The sequence below is a fragment of the Lynx rufus genome, unplaced genomic scaffold (genome assembly GCF_022079265.1).
Source record: "Lynx rufus isolate CCGP_SWC_20201006 ecotype Redwood Valley unplaced genomic scaffold, mLynRuf1.p SCAF_1, whole genome shotgun sequence".
Lineage (NCBI taxonomy): Eukaryota > Metazoa > Chordata > Mammalia > Carnivora > Felidae > Lynx > Lynx rufus.
In genome coordinates, this window is record NW_025814823.1 from 35,969,363 (window position 1) to 35,993,701 (window position 24,339).

The window sequence follows — 24,339 nt, forward strand, 5'->3', positions numbered from 1 at the left end:
GAGTATAATTGTACTCAGAATGAAAAATTGTTTCCAACAAAGCATCATCCTTCCTGTTTCTGATTTCCTGCTGGTTGCTTTTTATGAGCTGCATACCTTTCCAGAAGCCGACATCATTCAGCTTCTTGTGTCATATGAATACAAGTATGGATAGGTCCTGAGATCGTCTGCTGAGCAGGATTCTACCACCTTCCCTCTAAGCTCAGGAATTTATCTTAGTTTATAGGTTCTAGAAACCGGAGCCTCATAATTAGTATGCTCAAAGTGTATTACCAGAAACTGTATGCAGGCAAACCCTTTGCTAAAATGCGTTCTCTCTATAGGGAACGATAAAAGTACTTCAATTAACAGTGCTTAATGATTAAAATAAACTGTCACATATGAATATTTTAACATGATAAAATGATGGAGGGAAAAAAGGCTAAGAATGATGAAATTAATGTAACTCTGCAATAACAAATTTGTTTTAAAAAGCATACTTTGCCAAATGAGAAGGTGCTGCAAGAGTATTTTTTGATGGGTAAATACAGATTTCACCTTTGGTTTAAAAAAAAAACAACCCTTCTCAAATGTAGCGATAATGGCACACTGCCTAATAAAAGAAGAAACTGGATGAGTAGGAAAGATATGAAAGGAAACAAACACATTAGCCTGAATTGATTGTTGCTGGAGTGCATTTTTATGATATTTCCCAAAAGAGACAGTGAACAAAGCTAAAATTGAACTAATTCACAATTAAACTGAAAGCATATACAATAAAATCTATGACAAACCAAATAATAATTTTGTGATTTGCTAAATCTCAGGGGAGAAGGCACAGAAAGAGGAAAAGCAGTTATTTTATTTCAACTATCTCAGTTTAAGAAATGAGGAGTGTCTATTTATAAGAGCTCATTGGAAGTGGGTTATCCTTTCATATAAAATTCTGAGGTCCATATGGGATTTTAATAATGCACTGTAGTAATACTTTATTGTAACACAAAAGATATCAGTCTCTAATCTCATAGAATGGTTTGCAAAGCAACTCAACATTCATTTCAGGAAATTAAAAAAAAAAGTTTATTACTTCAATTACTCATTAGAGAATAAGCCACAAAGTTAGTGAAACCAAAGATAATCGAATTCAAAAGAAACCTTTAAATTAAGCAGGACACAAGTCTCATTTATGTATATACATAATACACACATACACACGCACATATGTATATGCACATACACTGATACTAATTTGTGTTTGGAGAAGACCTGCATGAGTAGTGATCATGGCAAATTCCATTTTGATTTTGGAACTAAATCTGGAATCTAAATATCTTTAATACTAAAGTTTCTGGAATGAGATCATTCTTTATACCAACCCTTGAAATTAAGCTGACAAGTCATACCAGTTTATAAAATCTGCATATCCTTCCTGAAACATTTCAAAAGTATCTAAATCACATCCCGATAGTAGATATCAAACTTCCTCAAACTGAGTTTTCATGTCCTTTCAATTTCTCACGAACATTACAAGGAAACAGGGCAAATGGAAGGGAAAAGAGGAGAGAAAATGTCCAAATGGATACAAAGTGAAACAAAAAAAAGAATAGAAAGCAAAGTACGTTTCTGTATCATTCATGATAGGCAAACACATTGATAAATTTCCTTGCAAGAAGGCAAAGGCTAAAACTGTTATCTGGCACTGTAGGATAAGCACTGGTTATGCAAATATACCTACATCATTAAATAAATTGTAACTCTAGTTGACTAGTGAGTTATTTAGATATCAGAAGGATATGGACATCTTTGTCAGAAACTTATCATGCAAGTCCTCAGGAGGGGGAAAGGTTTCCAAATCTTTCTCAAGCTGTTGAAGCTGCCTTCCCATCTGCTTCAAATTCTTTTCCAGCGTTTCTACAGAGACTAAAAGAGAGTATATTAAATGACTTGAAAGGACAAAATTATAATATATAAAAGGTAAAACACTCTAGAAACAAAATATTTGTGAAAAACCTTCCGATAATAAAGAAAGAAAATTCACTATACTAGAGGTAAACTAAATTTCACTTTTTAAAAAGCTTTTGATATTTAAAGGCAAATATAAAGGAAATTTCATATTTTTTTTAAAAAGAAGATGGAATTTAGGAAACGCTCACATGAACAAACTACATTTAATAAGTAAGTTTTGTTGAAAATTAGAGCCCTTGACCTCAACAAACGCTACAAAAGAATCCATCTATGCAGAAAAAGAGGCAAAAAAGACTTTTAAACATAAACCAATTTCAATGCAGTTTTCACATTTTTCAAAATCATGATCTCTTGAGAGGAAACAATCAGTGCATGGAAAAGACAGGGACAAGGATGCTCTATTGCCCAAGCTCATCTACAATAGGAATGAAAAGGTATCAGAAGCTACTTGAGCAACACATGGAACAAATATCACATCTTCTTTATTGGTACCCTGAGCACAATCTGTGTTTATTATCTAATGACAATTTCTCTTCTTCGACTTAAAGTTGCTCTCACAGTGCACATGAAGGAACTAACGGTAGATCAGGGACCAAGGCACTATCAAAATGTATTGGTCGCCCAGTAAGACGTTTAAGAATCATTACCTGAAATCTTTTTTTTTTTTTTAAGTCTGTTTATTTTTGATAGAAAGAGAGACAGAGTACGACCAGGGGAGGGGCAGAGACAGAGGGAGACACAGAATCTGAAGCAGGCTCCAGGCTCTGAGCTGTCAGCACAGAGCTCGACGTGGGGCTCAAACTCACGAACTGTGAGATCATGACCAGAGCCAAAGTCAGACCCTTAACTGACTGAGCCACCCAGGCACCCCCAGCATTACCTAAAATCTATGCATAATTTTAGATGACATCAAGAATTAACAATATATAAAGATATAGCGACCCAAACCAAATGTTTGGGTTCAGATGAATTTTGGTTAAAACTTCCTTTTACTTCCCATCAGTGTGAAGTATATGAAATGATGCTTAAAAATACATATAATAATTCTAGGCATACAGCCATTTTTAGGCTTCCAATTAATCCTGAGGAATGGATATAAGTCAGGTTTCACCTGTAAGAATGGGCATATCTTTGAAAGTAACCTGAATGCCCAACAAATGGGACTGAGTTAAAAAATATTTATAAATCTCTATATACAAATATACATATAAATAAATATATATGGTTATAGTCTTAGTTCAATAAAATGGAATGGAAGGGAAGCATGAAAAATCATATTGCATAAGAATATGGAGTTTTGTTTTTTAAACTAGCTGTATATAAAATAACATTTGTTATTCTATTCATAGCTTTTAATATAATATTCTAATATTCTGTTATATTAATAGCTGTTAATAAAACCTTAATGTATTTTGTTGCAAAATCAATTAGCGGGCTAATTTTCTGATACAATGTTTTCCAGTGAATGAATTCTTCAGAGAGCCACATGTAATGTTTGTGCCCAAAGAGCAACAATATGTTAACCTTTGGCTCCCACTGTAGTGAAGCCATTGTGAAGTTATACTGATGCATATTTTCTCATTAGTTTTTTGCCACTCATGTTTCCCCTCTCTGTCAGTCTTAAATATAAGACAATAACGCACAAGAGTACATAAAATATTTCTGTCATGACAGCACTTAGTGTATTAATTAATTCTTTCTATTTAACTCAAATACCCAAATCTTTGCTGTACATTACTCATAATGGTAACACATGGTTCCTAGGCTATGCTCTTTTAATTTTATGTCTGTTTGTCAATTATTCACAACCAAGACATCTATTTAATTAGGCCTAGGGTGTTTCATTTACTCTTCTCATTTCCAATTTTTTTTTTTTTTTTTGCTTCTTTCAAAGTTCTCTATCTGAACTACAAGAAGAGATTCCTTTTGCTTTCCTAGTCTATTTGATCTCTCTTCTAACATTTCATTAGCATTTCCCCTATCACTTCTCAAGAAATCTTACAGGTGGTTCAGTCATTTTTATACATCCTTAAGCTGTGAAACTTCTCATTAAATAAATACAAGTTCAAAAACACATAAAATCATTTTGAGTAAATATGTGCTCAGAACAGTTTATAAACTGTATAATCACTTTCCGCTATAAATCAGATTAAAAAAAAAGCATATTAGCAGCATAATATTAGTCATAGTCCTAATGTGTTAGGACAGTAGCAATGGCTAAAATTTATTAAGTGTCCTGAGGTCCTTTCTGAAGTGTTTTCCATTGATTTTTAAAATCCTCAGAAGATAATCATGAAATAGATATTGTTATTATCCCATTTTACAGATCACATTTTATAGATGACTAAATCAGAGGTGAGGAAAAGTCAAACAAATAAAAGTAGTGAGGTCACAATTTGAACTAAGGCAATTAAATTCTAGACTTGATTTTTAACTGTTTTGCTATACAGAAAATACTTTATTTTTACAACTACTACCTGTCAGTAACTACGTTTAAGTACACGGATGTAGTTTTCACATAATGACTTTCTTATATTCTCGCCTAGTACAATTACATATGGCCAAACCCAGGGGAATAGATGTAAGTATTCTGGGCGGATGGCTGTATGACAGATAGATACGCTACCATATTTTTTAAATGGACATTTAAATTTAATGAGTTAACACACCATTGAACAAAACCACGTACTTAAAATACTATGTTTTACTCCACTAATCCAATTTATTATACATACACATATTTGGGAAATACCTAGAAAAAGGACAAGTAAGTCTAAGCTTCCAATGTAACAAAAAGCACAAGGCAAACATTGGGAGGGGACACAGATTATTTCTTTTTTTTTTTTTTTCCTTGACAACTAATCCATCATTCTGTCAACTCTCAGATTCTGACACCAATTGGGTAATCTTCCACTTCAATTCTGACACTAACTACCTAGAGTTAATGCAGACCCCCACAGGCTTAAGGACTGAGCTCCAGGAGACTGCCCTCACTTCAGAAGACCATCACAAGTCCCAGGGACCACCCATCACCCACGCTCTGACTAGCTATAGATTCAGGGGTTCCCATGCCCCCCCTCCTGCTTATTTTCCATAATTTGATGTTTTACAGAATTCAAAGTACCAAACCTGCTATTACAGTTTTATTGTAAAGGACGCAATTCAGGAAGAGCCAAAGGGAAGATAAACACAAAGAACGGGGGTGGAGGGTAGTACAGGGTCTGCATGGTTTCTATGGGCAAACCCCAGCACATCAATCTGTTTCCAAAACAGAAGCTTCCCCTCAGCCTCACTGCTTCAGAGTTCTTACTGAAGCTTTGTTACACAGGCATGATTGATCAAATCATTGGCCATCAGTGACTCAAGTCTATCTCTAGTCCCTTTCCCCTCCCTGGAGGTCACAGGGTAGACTGACAATTCTAACCCTGTAATCACAGACTTGTCACCTCTGGTGACCAGTCCCCCATCCTAAAGCTGTCTAGGGTCCTCCCCCCACATCTACCCGAGTCATCTCATTAGCATACAAAATAGGCTCTTATCATTTAAGAAATTCCAACGATTTCAGGTGCTCTATACCAGGAATCTGGAAAATGACCAAACACATATTTTTAAATATACCATATGGATATATAGAAATGCATGTCTGGAGAGAAGGCAGAACTCCAGTACCTGTGAGGAAGTATAAAAAAAAACAAAAAAACAAAAACAAAAACAAGTACATTTTGATTCATGAGCTGTGTTGCTCCCAGCTGTCTAACAGCCTGGGTCACCCTCCGAAAAGCCATCCCAATGAGTGATGAGCACTTCCCAGTGGGAAGAGAAAAAGGCTTAAGAAAGAAGCCTGGGAGCCTTTTCCAACTGTCTGTTAGCCAGCGGGTCAGCAACTATATTCTATCATTGTGATGTGGAGTTGTTCCTCACTGGCTCAACTTCCACATCAGTGAAAGGGGAAGAAGCCTATCTTCTATTTTTACCTCATGGGTATTTCATAAAAGATCAAATTGTATAACATATGATGAGGAATTTTTTTAAGAGGGTGCACTGTGCTGTGTTATTCTTAGAACTCAATAAGAAATGAAGAGCTTAAAGGCCAACATTAGTAATACTAGAATCAAAAAGTAAAGATAATCATCGCCATCAGCGTCACCATTAGGCCAGAACAGTGTTGTGAAAGTCAGGCTAAAAAGAAAAGTTGCTAATTTCAAGAATACAATATTCAGAGAGTTTGGGCATATTCAAACTTTTAATGCTGATGTCATAAAGAGCAAGTCAGCGGTCTTAAGAAATGTTTCTTGCAGCTTCTCTACAGATGGAAAGCCATTATTTATGCTTTATTAGCAGTCTCTGGTTACATTATTTGTACATTATGGCTAAGAGGATTTAAGTATAAGTGACCAACTTTCACTGGTTTTTAAATAAGGACCAAAGTACACTTGCAAGAGAAAAAGATGTGAGCAAATTCTAGGCTTAAAAAAAACAAACAACAACAACAACAAAACCATGTCTGGGCCATCCGATGGGTAAAACTAAAGAATATGTAAGAATTTCTTTCGTGTCTTTCTTTTTCAGCAATTCTATTTCCACAGATAATTCCTTTACACATCCTCAAACATAATTTTAACCACACTGTTCGTAAGTGTCAAGTTTTTTTGAGGTCAGTGACTATATTTTTATATTAGAAATCCCAGCTATAGTGGTGTTTAATTGTACACCCTCAAAAAAGTGTTAATTTACTGGTGTCTCTGTGTGTGACCTGTATATGAATTTTATCTTTCAACATTGTCACATTCCTTGACCAAGAAATTAATCTTATTTTTTTTTATTCCTTTCCATTATTTGGAAGTAAAAACAAAAAACGCAGCCATCATCAAACAGAGTGGACTAGATTATTTTAAGGGCAATTTCCACTTTTGCATTTTACTCTATTAATATTCAATCAGATGGGATGTCTGAGTCACCTCAGATGTCATGTGCACCTGCCCCCAGGGCAACTGCCCATCTGTAATCTCCACACCCCAGTGGGTGGCAGAACCATGAATTCTGTTTCTTGTAGAGACCTGCTAGTCTTTACCCTTCCCTCTCCTGTAACCTCAGATCCAATCATGACCTCGCTGGCATTTTATTTAGCACATAGTATTTGACTTCTTGCTTGCTTGAGCACCATTCAAGTCTTCACTCTTCTCGGATCTCTGGTCTCCTTTTTTTCTTCAGTGCCTTTCCCACACTGTATGTAGGAGTTTCCAGACAAACACTAATGTAAAGATGTCCTTCCTCTGCTTAAAACCAGCCAGTAAACTGCTTTCGTGACAACATCTGAGCTCCACCCACAACCTGGATTTCCTCTATTTCACATTCCGCTACATTTTACTCTGAGAACAACATCCTGCTTCTAGTTTCCCTCCCCCATCCCTCGACATACACCCTGTTAGGTACTGATGCTGAAAAGAACAGACTATTTGCCTCGTCACCTCAATCACTCCTACTCATACATAATAGCAAGAGTCAAAAACTCTAGCTAGTCCCCTAGTGAGATGCCCTCCCCACCCATCATACCTGGTAATTATATTTATCCTTGCAATTACTACACTCCATTACTTTTATCTTTGTGTGTGCCGTCCTCTCCCAAATGACTAGGAATTCCTTGAGGGAAGATACCGTATTTTACTCGTCTTTGTATCTTCAGGTACATAATGTATTGCAGACACTCAAATATTTGCGGAAGGAATGGATTTTGGATTTAGCTTTAACCTCTTGAGGTTAATAGAGTAAACATCTAAAACCTTAAAATCCAACACACATATTGGTCTTCAAGTGCCTCGTCATTATGGTAATTATCCATTAGAGAGGTTAACCATAAATATTTAAGTTTAAAGGAATCATGAATATAAGCATTCTGCAATGCAAAGGCCTCCACGATTTGCTAAGACTTCAAGTAAGAGTGTAGGAATTACGTACATTTAAATAATCTTTGTAATTAAATAAAAATCCTCTGTGAATAACTCCTGGAGATGCTGGTTATTATTTCATAACAAGCTTACTAAGAAATGTCACATTCATTCTTACATCTCATGATACATTCTGGGGAAACTGATTTCTTTAAAGAACGCTTACACAACTTATTAGCATAAAACAATTCAAACATTCAACCTAAATTAACCTTCCCTTGCTCACAAACACGGCTGTTTTATGAGGGCCACAAACTAGGGGTTAAAGCAATTCCAGGCTCCCAAACAAATAACGGTGTTTTTTAAAAACCGTACGAATATTTTATAAACGTGAGTTAAAATAAAAACCAAACAGTAAGTTAAATGGGCAAGATGGACAAAAACCTCAGCAGCATTTTAAAAAGCTCAACATTCGGTAGGCCTGTAACAAAATCTAAGTTCTAGAATATCGTTATGAAACCCATTATCATTTTGAAAAAGGCTAAAACTGAAGTAAGAGGACGGAAAAGTACAAACTCAACGTGAATCGCAGCTTGGTTCATGATAGGCAAAGGTAAACTGAAAGAAGCAGTGGCAACTGAGTGACCAGTCACCCTCCCCAAGCGCTGGCCTTCCACTGTGCAGCTCTTCTTCTGTCTCATTGTTCTGACTGTGAATGGGACCCCTTATAATAAATTGCCCCAACTTGCATTCCTTAACTTACTATATTATATGCAATGAGAGTTTTGTGGTTATTATTATTCTTTTTCAACATCACACTGCAAGGGAACAGCCGATGTTTGTATGGAACCTGGAAAGAGGTAAGAGAGAAGAAAAGTCCTATTTGTAAGGATGAACGTAGCCAATCAAAGAGCTCCCTTGGATCAGTTCGGCTGAATGGTCCTCCCCCCACACCCCTCCTTACTCTCCCTCCTCCTCCCCAACCCCCAACTCTGAGGGACAGAAGCAGCCTTGTCCTCTACAACCATGGAGAGAGTGTTAAAGGTAAAACAGCTCTTTAGAAAACAGTATTAATGAGACCAACCTATTTAATAGATCACTATTACCTATAAAAATTTGAAAATTCAAGAAAATTCACGATGTTCAAGAACATGGTAAATATTATACAAAAAAGGTCCATCATAGAGATGTTTGTAACAATATTCAAAGCATTCCCTCATGACAATGGTTTTGTGTGCCTGTGTATGGGAGGGGAGAGGCTACCACTTTTACTGTGTACTCATGGCAAATATGAAGCATAGGTCGGATCATGTGTGAATTCTAAGACAAATTTTCACATATGACTAGGAGAGACCATGCAATCTCACACGTCCTGGACTGCTTATCTCTAGACTTGAAAAATTTCATTTTTCTCCCGCACATCTATCTTCCACCCGAGCTCCAACTGCCTATCGAACATCTTTCCTTGATATTTAGTAGGCATCTTAAACTCACACTTTCAAATTGGAACTTCTCTTCCTCCTTGAATCCGCTTCTCCATCTCAGTATGTGATTGGTGTTGCGACTCCTCGTTCTGTCATACCCAGCACACCCAACCTTGGACAAAGTCTTGTTGGTTCTACCTTCAAAGTCTGAATACTTCCCACCACAGTTGCTACCTCCTCCTTCTGGTCCCAGCCAACATGCTTTCTCCCCTGGATGATTATTACAGCATCTGAGTGGTTTCACTGATCCTGCATTGTTCTATATTTTTTCCCTGAGCACAGAAGCCAAAGCAAGCCTTTGAAAATACAACTCAGATGCCACCCTGCTGCTCAAAACCTTTCTGATGGCTCCCTATCTCAGAGTAAAGTCAAAATCCATCTAATGATGAATCATGTCCTATAGATTCTGTTACTTTTCTGGCCTTACCTTCTTTTATGCCTTGCTTCCTCACACGTCCCTCACATTTTTTTTTCACAAAGGCCACCTTCTCTATGGGGACTTCTCTGACCACTCAACTTTAATTGTGGGAGAAACAAAACAAAACCCTACCCTGGAATTCTAGAATTAACCATCTAACAAAATATACATGGACTTCTTCATTTGGCACATGTTCTGGAAAATGGAAACTTCAAGAGAGCAGAGACTTCTTCTGTGCTCATGGCCCTATCCAGAATCCCAAACTGTGTCTGGACAGAAGAGGCACTCGATAAATGGCTCTTCAAATCATGAATGAATCAATCTTATTTAAGCCACTGCTTCATTTCTTCCCTCTCAAAATCAAGTCTGATCTTTTCCAACACAAGTGCTTAGCACACTGTCTGCTACACAGTGAGAATTCAACAAAATTTTTGGAAAGATTCCTTTCCTTCTAGGGTCAAAATATATCCACAACTATTAATACTTTTTCCCTTTAAATATGTAGCTTGAGGGGCGGCACCTGGGTGGCACAGTCGGTTAAGTGTCCGACTCTGGATTTTTGGCTCCACACTGGGCGTGGAGCCTGCTGGAGATTCTCTCTCTCCTTCTGCCCTATCCCCCTGCTTGCTCGCTCTCTCTCTCAAAAAAAAAAAAAAAAAAAATTAGTTTGACAGACACCTGCTCAGAAACTGTCCTAACAGTGATACACATATTCACATGAAAAAAGAGTCTCGTTGCTGATCAATTTTCAATCTACAGTAGAAGATGACCTCTTCTGAGGGGAGAGGGGAAGGTTATCCAGAATACATTTTCTTTAGGTTTTTCTATGAATACAAATATCTTTTTCGATGTTTCTAGCAACTTATATCATTTATCGTGTTACTTCATGTTTCATATGGAAATGGAAAACATTCCCAAGTAACTAATTCCTTAATAATTCTGGGCCGGTAAATTTGTTTTTTAAACAACATGCAGACACCTCCAGAAAAAAGTAAGTCCAAGTCAAAGAGGTGCTGGACCCTAGCTATTTTTTACAGGCTTTTAATAGTAGAAGCCCTCTTTCAAAAGAAATCTTATTATTGAAGTTCAAAAGAGGAAATAAAAATAGTGACTCAGGCTGAGGCAGAAGAAGGAAAATAACACTCATTTTCCAAATTCCATTTCTCTATGCTAGTATGTTCAACTAGCAAAATTGCATTGTGTTGTGCATTTATGATTTGTGCAGTTTCCCACATCTATATCATTCTTTAGGTTTTATAAAAGTAAATAATATTTTAGAAAAGTAAATAATATTTTCCATAACATAAATCTATGCAATTATTAGCTTTGTATTCTAAAGCTTGCATACGTTTCAGGCAAGACACAGCTGGGATCTGTTCAAATAATGATTCAGAATACATGTTAAAATTATGTAATTATATGACTCAGAGAGACATTTTTTTCTGCATCATTAATGATAGAATAGGCAGATGTGTGTCAACAAGAAATTATCATTGAAAAATAACAGCTAAAACTATAGCAAATATAGAGAATATTTATATAGTCCTTACATGATGCTATTCAAGCTTTGTAAGTATTTACACATATTCACGTATAACCTCACAGCAAACCTCTGAATTAGGTACAACTATTATCCCCATTTTATAGGTAAGAACACTGAGTCCCAGTGGGGATAAGTAACTCATCCAAGGTTATAGCTCCAGCAATGGGCAGAGCTGGGGTTTGAACACCAGGTGTCTAACCTCAGAGTCTGTGACTGTAACAAAAGCTTCTCCCATAATACAATGCCTCTATAATCTAATTGGGATCACATTTTTATTTTGCCTACTGAAATTATTTATTGGAGTTATTGTAACTCTCACTACTTGTTAATAAAAATTCCTTATATTCAGAGGCATATTATAAATTTCAGTTTTAACTGCTGTAGTATTTGCATGTGACGATGAAAGGGAAGGGTATTTCACAAGCTCATCAACAACAGCCCTTAAACACCAAAACATTTCACAACATAATGACAAACTCTTTCCATATATATGTCTATCTGTGTAACTGCACTTCACCATTTTACGATACTCAGAGATGATGGTGCTGTATCAGGGCAGCTATGGGAGTGAGGACAAGGACGACTATAGGGAGTTGAATAGTATTCCTCCCACCCCCCAAATTCATGGCCATGTAGCACTTAAGCATGCGACTTATTTGGAAATAGGATCTTTGCACAGGAAATCAGTTAAGGATCTCAAGATGAAATCACCTGGATTTAGAGTGACCCTTAAATCAAATGACTGGGGTCTTTTTTTTTTTTTAATGTTTATTTATATTTGAGAGAGAGAGAAAGAGAGAGCACAAGCAGGGGAGGGAAAAAGAGAGAGAGGGAGACAATCCAAAGCAGGCTCCTGGCTCTGAGCTGTTAGCTCCGAGCCCGATGCAGGGCTCGCACTCACGGACTGTGAGATCATGACCTGAGCCAAAGTCGGATGCTTAACCGACTGTGCCACCCAGGTGCCCCTACTGCTGTCTTTACAAAGAAAGGTGAGAGACACAGAGGAGAAGACAAGATGAAAATGGAAGCAAGCTTGCTGGCAGCCACCAGAAGTTAAGAGAGGCCTTAGAGGGCTCCCCGCTGAAAGCCTTCAGAAGGAATCAATAGTACCAACACCTTGATTTCAGACTTCTGTATTCCTGAATAGTGAAAGAATAAATGAATATATTTCTGCTGTTTAAAGGAACTTAATATGTGGTAACTGGTTTATGGCAGCCCTATGAAGCTAATACAACTATTATGTCAAGACTTTACAAGCTGCATATAGCCTGGTTCCTGGGGAGCGGTTGGCAATTCACCTGCAGCATCTGAGCAAACCCAGGCCTCTTCACCCAGTTGGCTACACGTCAACCGTGTGAGCAGCGACATTCAGCAGATGGCCGGAAGTGAGTTTATCGCATCCACTGCTTAGGTTTCTTCATTGTGCACAGATTTGTTTTGTTAAGCTATCCTTCAGCATGCTCTCATTCTGAAATTTTCTTTCATCCACCTTGTTTATAATTTTCCACTTCATGTTGCAAAACTGAGGTGCAGTAAACACTGCTTCGCCGTCGGCAGTCTGAGAGCTCTAAGACCTTGGTTGTCACTGTTGATCCTGTCTTGTTACTTGATGTCCTGTTACTTGATGTTAGATATGGCTCATAGGTGACACTGATAGAACTGTTCGAGTAGCTATTTCAAATCTGTAGCTGGCCAAAAATCTGCAAACACTGTAAACTGTTAGTTTCTTGAAAAGATTAATGCTGTATTGATGCCACTTTCAGTCTGCTAACCTCCAAAAAGATATAGAGGTCTTCCTGATGTGTTTTTCTTCTTCATCATCATCTATCAGCCCAAGCAGCAGCCGATTCAGGAAATGTTCTCAGCTCAGTATCTCAAAAAGCAATCTTGAGCTGGAAGTACAGTTCCTCCATGCCTCGTGTTCCTCAATGTCAGTCTAAAGAATCCTTAATCCTTCTAGGGACTTTGGCCATGGTCTCTCTGCATTCCATTATGCTGCTTTTCAAAATAGTTTATATTTGCACAGAGAAACAGTGCAATACAACCTGACACGCAAGTCTCCAGTTGAAACTTTTGATGCCAACTCTATACAGACAATCCCTGGAAATAAACTGGAACAATTTAAATAAAATGCTATTCATCAGACAACTTGGACCTTGTGGCCCTTTTCCCAGTAGACTGTGCTCACAGTATACTATATATGTTTTTCGTAAATCCTGTATTTACCTTGTGAATGGCCCAGTTATATTTCATCCTACCTTTTTATGTTAAAAGTGTTAATCTGAATATAAAATTGCACAAATACTGCCCTTTTAGGACATATATGCAAACCTGTATGTGACTTACATTTTGAAAATAAATTTGTCTTTTATTATGTTTGGCTTGTAGTGACATTAAAATTATTTTACAATTCCTAAGTATACTTATTAAATGGGTACAGATTGTCAAATTAGATCATGGAGACCTAGCTACATAGGAGTCATAAAGTAGCTTCCCAGATATAACTTGTAATTTTACCATCTATCTGCAGAGTCCTGCTATACAGGTAGGAGACCCCAAATGTTTTCACTATTTCTATAGGATGATGCAAAAAAAGGCACAACCATCCATCCACACTTCCCTTTCAGAACAGGGTCAACAGAGAACTCAGAGTGTTACTAGCCTTTATTGGCTACTTGCTTATAATAAAATTACAACTACTCAAGTAGCAAAACAGGGGTAGGTGGTAAAGAAATATACACAGGGATACAGTGAGTAAAAACATTCTAATATACCAGTGTAAAACGCATTCTAAAATAAAATCTAGGAGATGCCATTGATCTAACCCTGAAATTAAATGTGAACATTCATGAATATATTTATTTAGATTGCCTCAATATTTCCTCATATATGTACTAATCTGTGTCATGTCTATTCAAAAAAGGAATTGAGGCATACTTGCAATTATGTAAAATCATGTGATAACTCATGGTTTGCACAAAAGGCTTTGATATCCCTAAATTGATTGCTAGTGAACATCTAACACAGCAGGTCTATGACTATTTAAGTGATCTGATAAAGTAAAAAATTATTCTGTATAGGCTACTCTATTCTATAGCCAAAAAACCCTCAGCAAGAAAAATGTCTTAAGTTATTCTATTAGTTTGCTAGGGCCACATCACAAATGCCACACACTGGGTGGCTTAAACAACAGAAACTTATTTTCGTATAGTTCTTCAGCCCAAGACCAAGGTGTCAGTAATCTGTTTTTTTTTCTGAAGCCTCTCTTCTTGGCTTGCAGATAGATGGCTACCTTCCTGCTGTCTCCTCACATGGTCTTGGGTGCATGCGAATCCCCGTTGTCTATCTGTCCAAATGTCCTCCTCTTATAAGGACACAAGTTAGATTGGATTAGGGCTGACCCTACGAGCCTCAATTTACTCATCACCTCTTTAAATCCACATTCAATCACATTTGGAGGTACTAAGGATTAGGGCTTCCACATATGGAGACAGAATTCAGTTCCTAGTAGAATATATTTTTGTGCTCCTTATTGACAATTCAATTAAAGCAATACCCTAACATGGCTGTCTTCTCTAGATTGTTTTATTATAAATGTCCCCCCCCACCATGTTCTTTCAAATTATTTCACTGTATTGACAGAAATGCACACAAATGTGTATTTTCAGAAAACTCTAATATCCTACAATTGGTTTGTAATATCAACTGAATTATTTATCTCACAAAATTATGAGGTTGTAACCTATGACTTCCATGACAGAATGGTTCCAACAAACACAATGCTATTTATGTTATTAAGTCTGTCGCACAATGAATCTTTTTATGTATTTACAGTACACATGGAATGTGTAAAATGTGATTGAATTCATAATTAATCCTGAATATTCAAAATATATATCAAACTAATAAATTTAATTGGCATTTTTAGAAGTCTATAGTACAAGGAGGTCAATGGGAGCCTTCGAAAATGCTTTCTACTTATTATAGCAGATGAATTTGAAATTCCAAACACTAGGCATTTCCAGGTGGCTGCCACCTGGAAATTAAGTGTTCTAAGTGTTCACAGTAGGTGAATAAAAGATAAACATTTGGTATTTAGTAAGCCATTTATCATAAAATGCTGGAAAGTCACAAGGCTTTGGAATTGGAGATGTATTTGATTAGACAAATATTTGGGTCAGGGCAAGGAGTTACTAGCTAAAAATCAAACAAACAGTCTTAAAAGCAGAGAAGTCAATAAAATGAAGAGGACAAAAATCAAATACAAGACATCAAAGAATGCTCCTGAAAGCTAAACACATGGAAATGGAAAAAAGTGAAAAACATTAGAAGTGGGCAATCATTAAATCCACTCTGACAATTCACTGAAGGCTGCCCTTTCTCTAGAAGCTAATTCCATCTCCAAAAGCTCCAGCAACAGTCTCCAGGCTGGACTCCTAGTTCTTAAATAAGGTCTAAGAATTTTCTGGAAAACGTATGTATTTATGCATAAGGAAAGAGTAGAGCACGCTGAAACTTAGGGGAGGCTCCCAGGAACGACCAGGAAAAAGCACCAGAGGGAAGGTGACATTTACTCTAAGTTACTCGATAAAGGAGAGAGCTAGGCAACATCGTAGGCCACAGCTGCCACTTTCCACAAATTTAACTTAAAATCCACCACGCGGCTTTCAGTTGGCATCCTGAAGGCTGAAGAGAGGCAAGGTGAATGAGAAAAAGGAAATCAAAAGAAAAGGTACTAAAAAGGATTTTCTCAAGTAAATAACATTTGGGGAGAATTAGTCAAGGCTGTAGGAATTAAGAGCCGTATTTTATGCATAGTGGGGCTCAGTATTAGGCTTATAACAATGGCAATACTTAGAAGTTGCATTGAACAGGAGGTGGAAGTGAAGGGTACTGAGAATCTAAGAGGAACCCGCGGAACAGGAGCCGGGTGCCAATGAGGGAGCCTGGGTTCCACCAAGACACAGACGCTAAACCTTGGGCCAGCAGCAAGTGCACCGTTTCTGACACTGAGCAATCATACAACATAGGCTTATCAAATGAATAAGTGAGTTACAGACTGGACTTACATGGCATTTCTAGAATTTAGACTACCTAGGGAAGAAGACAGATATATGGCAGAGGTATGAGAACCCTAAGAGACAGGGCTGAACAAGGTGACACTATAAACTGACCTTGGTTTTACCTGAAAACACTCCCCCAACCCACAGAGTTTTGTCATATTTTCTACTCATTAATAAAATACCATTCCAATTTAATAATGAAGCAGGTTCTTGTGAAATAATCAATAGAACCTTCACAGATTAGAGTCCATTAAACTTCAACTGTTTAGATAAGAGACAATGTATTCAATCTTAAAAGTCCAGGAGGGGGGAAAAAAAAAGAAATATTGCAATGGTATATAGAAATACAATAATAACCCAAAATATTTTCAGTGAAATACAACAGAAAAGCTGTAAGCCATTATCTCTTAGAAAAGAAGCAGCCCTAATGAAGTAGATTTTTGAAAATTGTCATACGGGTAAGCTCATTAGTTGCAATGAAAGATCCCCCTGCTGATCCAAGAGGACTTAATGGCCAGGATTTGTTATGTCTCAAAAACAAAGGTACTTTTTAATTCATGTGATATAGCTCACTGAGGAGACTTCAAATATGGAAACTTTTAAGTGATGATATATAATATAAAATCACTGAAATTTTCCAAAGCAAATGTAGACTCATTTCATCCAAAACTCATGTTCATTCCTATAAATTCTCATTCATTAATAGAATAATATAATCACACAAAGAAATTATGCTCAACAATCACCTATACTATATAATATCTACATCCATATCTATATCGGTATCTATATATATCTAAGTGATGGTTTTTCTATTTCAAACATCAAGTTGGCTGCTCCCAGTGAAATGCATTCACACTGTCTGCTGACCTACACACATATGCACGCCTCCGCTCTAACAGATGGAAATGAGAAGCATCCAAGGCTCTAGAATGCCCCCACAGAAACACCAAAAAAGAAAACAAACAAAAGAATCTAATTACCGAGTTACAACTCTGTAAGCCCTTATCAAATTTAAATAGTTTTCAAAAGCAAAATATTAAAATATTTATAGAGAATTTCAAGTACAATCAAATGAGTCAAAATAGATAAATGCCATTTTAAAAACTTAATTTAGAGCAAAACTGGTAGAAAATAAACTCTGTCCTAAAAAGTACATCTGAAACAGAAGTATGTTCCAACTTACTGTTCAGTTTTAGAACCAGGAGGAAAGATGGAGAAGTGGTCAGACATGCAAACTGTTATTATCAGAACATGCTTGCATGGATTTAATTCTTGCCAAAGACCTAACATTGATATAATGTATCAACTACTCAGCTTTCTTTTCTCCAGAAAAAGAACTTTCTCTATACTTCAAGGCATTATGCATAACTTTTTCATCTATTTCTCTTTAACTTATCATGCTTACCATTCATCAAGAACATCCACTTTCAATTCTCTTTCAGCCTGTTTACTTACATTTTATCCCAAAATTTCAGAAATCCCATTTTAGAGAAATTACTTTCTTGAATTAATAAATCAACCACTTAGAGTTATTTTTAATATTTTTTTCCTCTGTGCCCTGTTGCCCTATCTCATTGTTTTATATGAGAAAATAATTCGATTATCTTCCCTTCTTAAATTCCATTTAAATGAATGCATATATACTTGGTCATTATCTTCTTATACCAAAGACATTCTAAGGTAGCACAAGGGCAAAGTAAGTAATTTCAGTATTGTTATATTCACATGCAAGATCAAAAAATAAAGTGAAAAGATTACTTTGGGTCTTAAAAATCCAGACTAATTATTTCTAACCCCCCTCCCACCCTCAAAAAGCTTGCATGAGATAGATACTTTAAAGAAACCCACATCTCAGGAAACTACTTAAAGGGAGTAGAAAATGATAAAAGTGATTTTTGTTTGTTTGTTTGTTTGTTTAAGAAGAAGTATTTACTAAAATATAGGGGAAAAACAAGTATCCTTAAGTTGACAAATTCCAATTTTAAGAAGGGAATAAACTGATTACAAAAACAGTCTGACGTTTCTAATGACCAGGACTCAACACAGTGAGAATAACGATATCCCATCACTTCAAATGAGTTGTCTTACAAAAAAGGATGTACGTATATGTATGTATTCATACAAATGTGTATTCATAAACTGGTTGTTGAAGCATGTAAAATGTTTTCCACAAAATCAATGATATATAAATAAAAACTAGATTCTTTAAGTGATCAAAAAATCGCATTCAAATCATATTATAACCAACCATTAATACCAGGTCCTATCCTCTCATGACCCTTTGCAACCTGATCTAAGTCCAGTAAGGACCAGAAGCAGGTTAGCTATCTGGGTATTAGAAAGGACTGCATGGAATTTTCTCTGCTAGGACAAAGTATGCAGTCTGTCTCTTCAATGTGGATAGAGATAGATTCAGAACTTAGGCTAACTGGGGCCACTGATTACTGGGGCTTGGCCCAGATACACAATTGTCCCCAAGTGAATGACACTGAACCAAGGAAGCATCTTAACAGCAACAGAGGTGGCGGGGGGGGGGGGGGGGGGGCGGGCAGCAGAGGGTGGGGCTGGTAGGGGAACTCATAAGGTATAAACTACAAAATAATGTATTTTTTAATTCAGGCCTCATTTTCTAATATAAAACCATTAAACTCATAGTTCCAATAATGATAACTCATAAAATAAATGTCTTATGACATTCTATTTTTAAAATGACATACTCAGTAGTAAATCACTGTGGCAAAGTAGCAAGTATATTCAAATAAAAGGCACTATGTTCGGTCTTTGCGTATTAACTGAAGACCCAAAGCAGTGAAATGTTTTCTATAAAATCACAAACCTTTACTAGCTTTGTCTAAATGTTCCAAATCATCCACAAAAGTCAGGATATCAGGGTACTTCTCTTCACACATTTCCACCAGAAAATGAAGTAGTGTTGTTTTCTGATCTGTGGATTTCGTGTCCTTTAGCTAAATAGGATGAGAGGGAGAAAAAAACAGTAAAAAATATTTTGATATTCTGCCTATTTATATTACATTAATACTACATTTTATAGGTAAAAGCTAAGTCAATTGTAAAATTAGTTAATTCTGTTTTTGAATTGCAAAGGTTTAAATACTTGAAAGCTACACTTTATGAATTGGTTTAAGTAACGTCATTAACGTCTGTTGGAAAGAAAGTATAAGTTTAATCTAATCTATTATGCAATTTATTATGCAGCAAATGTATGATAAATACTTAGGACAACAGTGTAACCTGAAAGTCTATATAATAGTAGTACTTAAAACAACCCCAGGCGTTAGTTTCTTTGTTTTAATTTGGCACATATTTATGGAATGCCTACTAGATACTGCAGGAGTTGGAGATACAATAACAAAAAAGACACAGAGTTCCTCAAGAAGCTGTTTACTGGGGGGGGGGGGGGTGGTGGAATACATACATACCTACATACATACACACACACACACACACACACAATTTACCCTGGTGTGACAAAGAGTATACTAAGAATAATCACAAAGTATGCCTAAGAGGACAGGACATCTGAACTGAACACTGGTAGACAGGAAGTTGTATGGGATTAGGAAGGGAGGAAGAAAATTCAAAAGTGCAGTATCACAAGCAGATGGAACAGCATTTTAAAAAGGCCATAGATGAAGAAGAAAATGACACATTTGAGGAGTCTGAATGACTCCAAAATAAAAGTGTGTGTTGAGGAGGATGATAGCGTAGAAAGATATAAATCTGGGAAGATCAGAAAAGACCAGAAAACAGGAGGAAATGTATGCCATGCAAAGGAAAGAAGATTTTGATCCTTAAGAATCGGGGGGGGGGTATTTTTTAATTAATTAACTTATTTTTAATCTTTATTTAATTTTGAGAGAGAGCACAAGCACAAGAGGGGAGGGGCAGAGAGAAAAGAAGACAGAATCTGAAGCAGGCTCCAGGCTCCTAGCTGTCAGCACGGAGCCTGATGCAGGGCTCCAACCCACGAACCATGAGATCAATTTGGAACCTGAGCTGAATTTGGATGCTTAACCAACTGAGCCACCCAGGCGCCCCAGAATTGGGAGTTTTTAAATTGGGTAAGAGATGACCAGACCTGCAGTTAGAAAGTTCCCTCTAGTGCAGTGTGGATGAAAGACGAAAAGCAAAGGTAAGAACAGAAGCAGGATGAATAACTTTAAAATGCTGTAACAATAATTCAGTCAGGGAAAGAAGGCCTGAGCAGAGGCAGTGCCTTGGGGATGGAGATAACAGGATGGAGGGGGCATGGAAACCCAGGCGGTGCCATTAATTGGAATAAGTGGAAAGACAGACAAACAAATTTAGGTGGGGTGGGCAAAGAGAGACCAGTTTCAGTTTTGGCCAGGTTGAGTTTAAAGCTTTTAAGTGACATCCAAGTAAAAATGCCCAACAAGGATGTAGACTGATACAGGTGTAAAACAATGCTTCTCAACCTTTTTTTGTCATTCATTATTGCTGGCTAAGGAGCATCTTTAGGCATTTTTTCTTAATTGCGTGCACTTATGAAATTTTTAAATCATCGGTATACTGGGTAACTGTTTATGTACTGTATGTACATCTATGCTTTGCACATAAAAACAGCAAGATACTTTTGCTTCCAAAGAACCAATTTTCTCTCCCTCGAGGGTGGATAAACTCTTGAGCATGTCTGGCTAGAACTCAGAGGAACATACTGGACTAGGTCACCAGTTTGTGAGCCCTCAGCCCCCAAAGCTAAACAGTTGATCAAATGAATGCAAACCAGTACACAGAATGAAAGGAAGCTGGACAGAGGCTTGAAGAGAAGACTAGAGTAGACAATTCTAATCTGAAGTGGCCAAGGCATGCAACCAGAAGGGAGAAGTAATGATGCGAAAAACATAAAAAATAAATGGAAGCCAGCTCAGGTTTTGTGTAGTAACTGGGGATGGGGGTGTTGAGGGTGAATAGAAAGCAAATATGTCATCTGGTGGTGTTCTCTATAATTGAGTAATTATTCAGAGCAGATACATACGAAAGGGGGAAAGTCATTTCTTTTGTACAAAGAGTTCATTTGGAGCTGGAAATTCTTGGTATACCTAGTTGTGGACAGCCCTGTTTCCTTGCTTCCTTTCCAACAGTTCAAATGGGGGTGGGTGTGTATGTAATTTTTTTAAAACTCTACATCACTAAATATCATATCATTATCAGACAAGTATCAAACAACTGTTAATATCTGATAGTGGAATTAGGAGAGATAAACTCTACCATCCCAAATGTTCAAACACATTACTTATTAGTACAAAAATATCTTATTCCTGGAAATACAGAGCTACCCTCCCATACAACCTGAGTTTCATGATTACTCATGTGATAGATTTAAATGCTACACTGGCCTTTCAACATGCAAATCAAAAGTATGATTCCTTAAGTATGGCACCTTAAAAACTGACTGATAGGACACAATCCATTATTTGATACCTTTTTTAAAAGGAACATAAACCACAACATCCATCTGAGTGTTTTAAAAAGCATATCTCAAAAAAGGACTTGACTAACTAGCTAGATTAATTGCCACTAACGTGTGTGGATGACCTGGTAAAGCTAAACAGTGCCTTTAACTAGTTACATGGTCACTGATAAGTTACTAGAGTTCAGTTTTCACACAGATAAAATAAGAATATGGGACTGGACAGAAAAAAGAGACTCCAAATTCGCTTTCCACTCCAAAAATGTTAAGTATACATTATAGCAGACTCAAGTGTTGATAGACATAACGAAATCTAATTTTAAAAATACTAAAATAGGGGCACCTGGGTGGCTCAGTCGGTTAAGCATCCGACTCTTGATTTCGACACAGGTCATGATCTCATGGTTCCTAAGATTGAGCCCTCTGTTGGGCTCTATGCTGACACTGTGCAGAGCCTGCTTGGGATTCTCTCTCTTCTTCCGTCTCTGCCCTCCTCCCCCCTCATTCTCTCTTTCTCTCTCAAAATAAATAAACTTAAAAAAAATACTAGAATAAAAATGAATTAACCTAGTTGTAATCTCAGTTCACAAGTTATTTTTGCATGCTAACGGCTGTTAGAATCTTTCAGTTTGTTTTCACATATACTGAGAATGCCAATCGGATTTATTAAATTACCTTTCAATCCGTAATTTCCTTCACACTATCATGTTTAATGGATAAGGACAGAGTAAAAGTAGCAAAGTTTCATAAATAATTTTTCTCTTGTACAACCAAGACTTAGCATAAATGCTGTCTTTTGTTTTTGTTTTTTAAAACACCTTAATAATAAACTCTTCTCTCTCCCTCCGCCCTGGCAGCAATGACTGCCTTGGGAACAGCATCCCTTCTGTGGACTCTCAGCTCCCCACTGCTGCCGGTTACACCCCTCCCCTTCAACCATGTTCCTTTCCTGTGAAACTAGATACACGGCCTGTGTAGAATGTTGATTAGCACAAGCACCATCTACCTCTGTAATTTGCAAAGCCCTCAAAGAGCTTTCCAGTAAGTACTATGTATGATGCAACTAAATAGCCAGCCACTGCTAGGATTAAATGTATGAAGAAATCTCTGTGATCTAACAACAACCAATGAGATCAATCTCGATCTTTATTCATGAGCAATAAAAATTCAGAATTAGAATTCTGGAATATAGTTTATAGCATCTACCAGTTTAGTAAATGTTAAGTATACAAGTCAAACAAAAATTCAACTGGTTCAGAGACCATCACAGAGCTAGACACTAATTTATGGGGCAGAGTGTTATTCTGGCTATATTACTGAAAACATCAACTGCTTAGCAGGTAGCGTATTGGCAACAGTCTAATATTCAAAAGTATGTCCACTGAATAGTAAATGGAAGCAAAATTCTCCCATCCTTGTAGAATCTGTATTTAACATTCGTAAGACCAAAAAAATAAAATAAAATTCCTAAGTAAATAAATTTGAAATTAAACCTAATAAATGATAAGTTTAGATAAGAAACAAGGATGGCAACTGTTTGTTGATAACATATGGTGTCTCATTTACAAACTGCTATGTGGCTTTAAATTCCAGGTTGGAGAATCTTCATTCAGGTCCTAACATTCTTCTAGGAAAAAGTACACAAAGTTATTCTTCCTGCGTCAATTACTCTATTCCCTCCTCTACTTCTCCCCCATGTCACTTTATAAAAAAGGATAAAAAAGGGCACCTCCCAGAAGCATAAATGCACAAAATATTTATCAAAGTCTTTTTACGCACTTGCTCAATTTTTTTTTTCACTTTTTGATAAACATGAACAAAAGGGGCACATTTTATTTCCACTAATTACTCCTATCATATATAATCAACTGAACTAGAAGAATAAGGAAAGCTGGGGGGATGGTGCTAATTTTGTTGGAGAGAAAGAACAGTTCACTTGAGCACACTTTGTGACGCTAACTCTTGGAAAGAAAATGAAGCTAAAATATTTGCTTTAAAAATTCATTTAGGTTTAAAAACTATGCTTTATTTAAATTTTAACAGACATTGCTTGACAGGCTTCCTTTTGTTTTATTGCCAAGAGATGTATCTTGCTGATGAGTAATCATCACTGTTAAGTAGAATTTCTTATTTGTATATTGTTTCTTTGAGGTACATTTAATGCAGCATGGATGTCAAATAAACACAAAGATGGATGGAGTTTCTTCAACTGCTCTGTTCATTTCAGACAAAATAACGTTAAAAGAAGATCCTGTAATAAATCATGGCCTACTTGTCACTCTGGAGTAGAATTCCTTTGTAGCTATAATGCAGTGTTTTGGAATATTTTTAAGCCATTCAGCACAAATTCGGATGACATTTAAAGAATATTCCATTGTTTTAATCACAAGAAAAATTCCTAAAATAAAAACTGAGTATCCTTTTGGTGATCCTCAGAATCCAAAGGTCCCACACTCTTTGACTAATGATACTTAAATCATAAGAGTATTGCCAAATCAGTAGCTCTACTTCCATTATTACGCTTCTATTATCTAAGTATGTATCAAA

The 24,339-nt window shown here is 36.7% G+C and overlaps 1 protein-coding gene across 1 annotated transcript in view; it reads right to left on the reverse strand.

The window, feature by feature from the left end:
- Positions 1-24,339, reverse strand: part of DIAPH3 (diaphanous related formin 3) — a 505,118-nt gene that overhangs the window by 200,999 nt on the left and 279,780 nt on the right. The window contains exons 21-22 of the mRNA XM_047080525.1: positions 19,177-19,306; positions 1,775-1,899 (exon numbers count right to left, since the gene is read on the reverse strand). Coding sequence (XP_046936481.1) covers positions 1,775-1,899; positions 19,177-19,306 — 255 coding nt within the window. The remainder of the gene's footprint in view (positions 1-1,774; positions 1,900-19,176; positions 19,307-24,339) is intronic.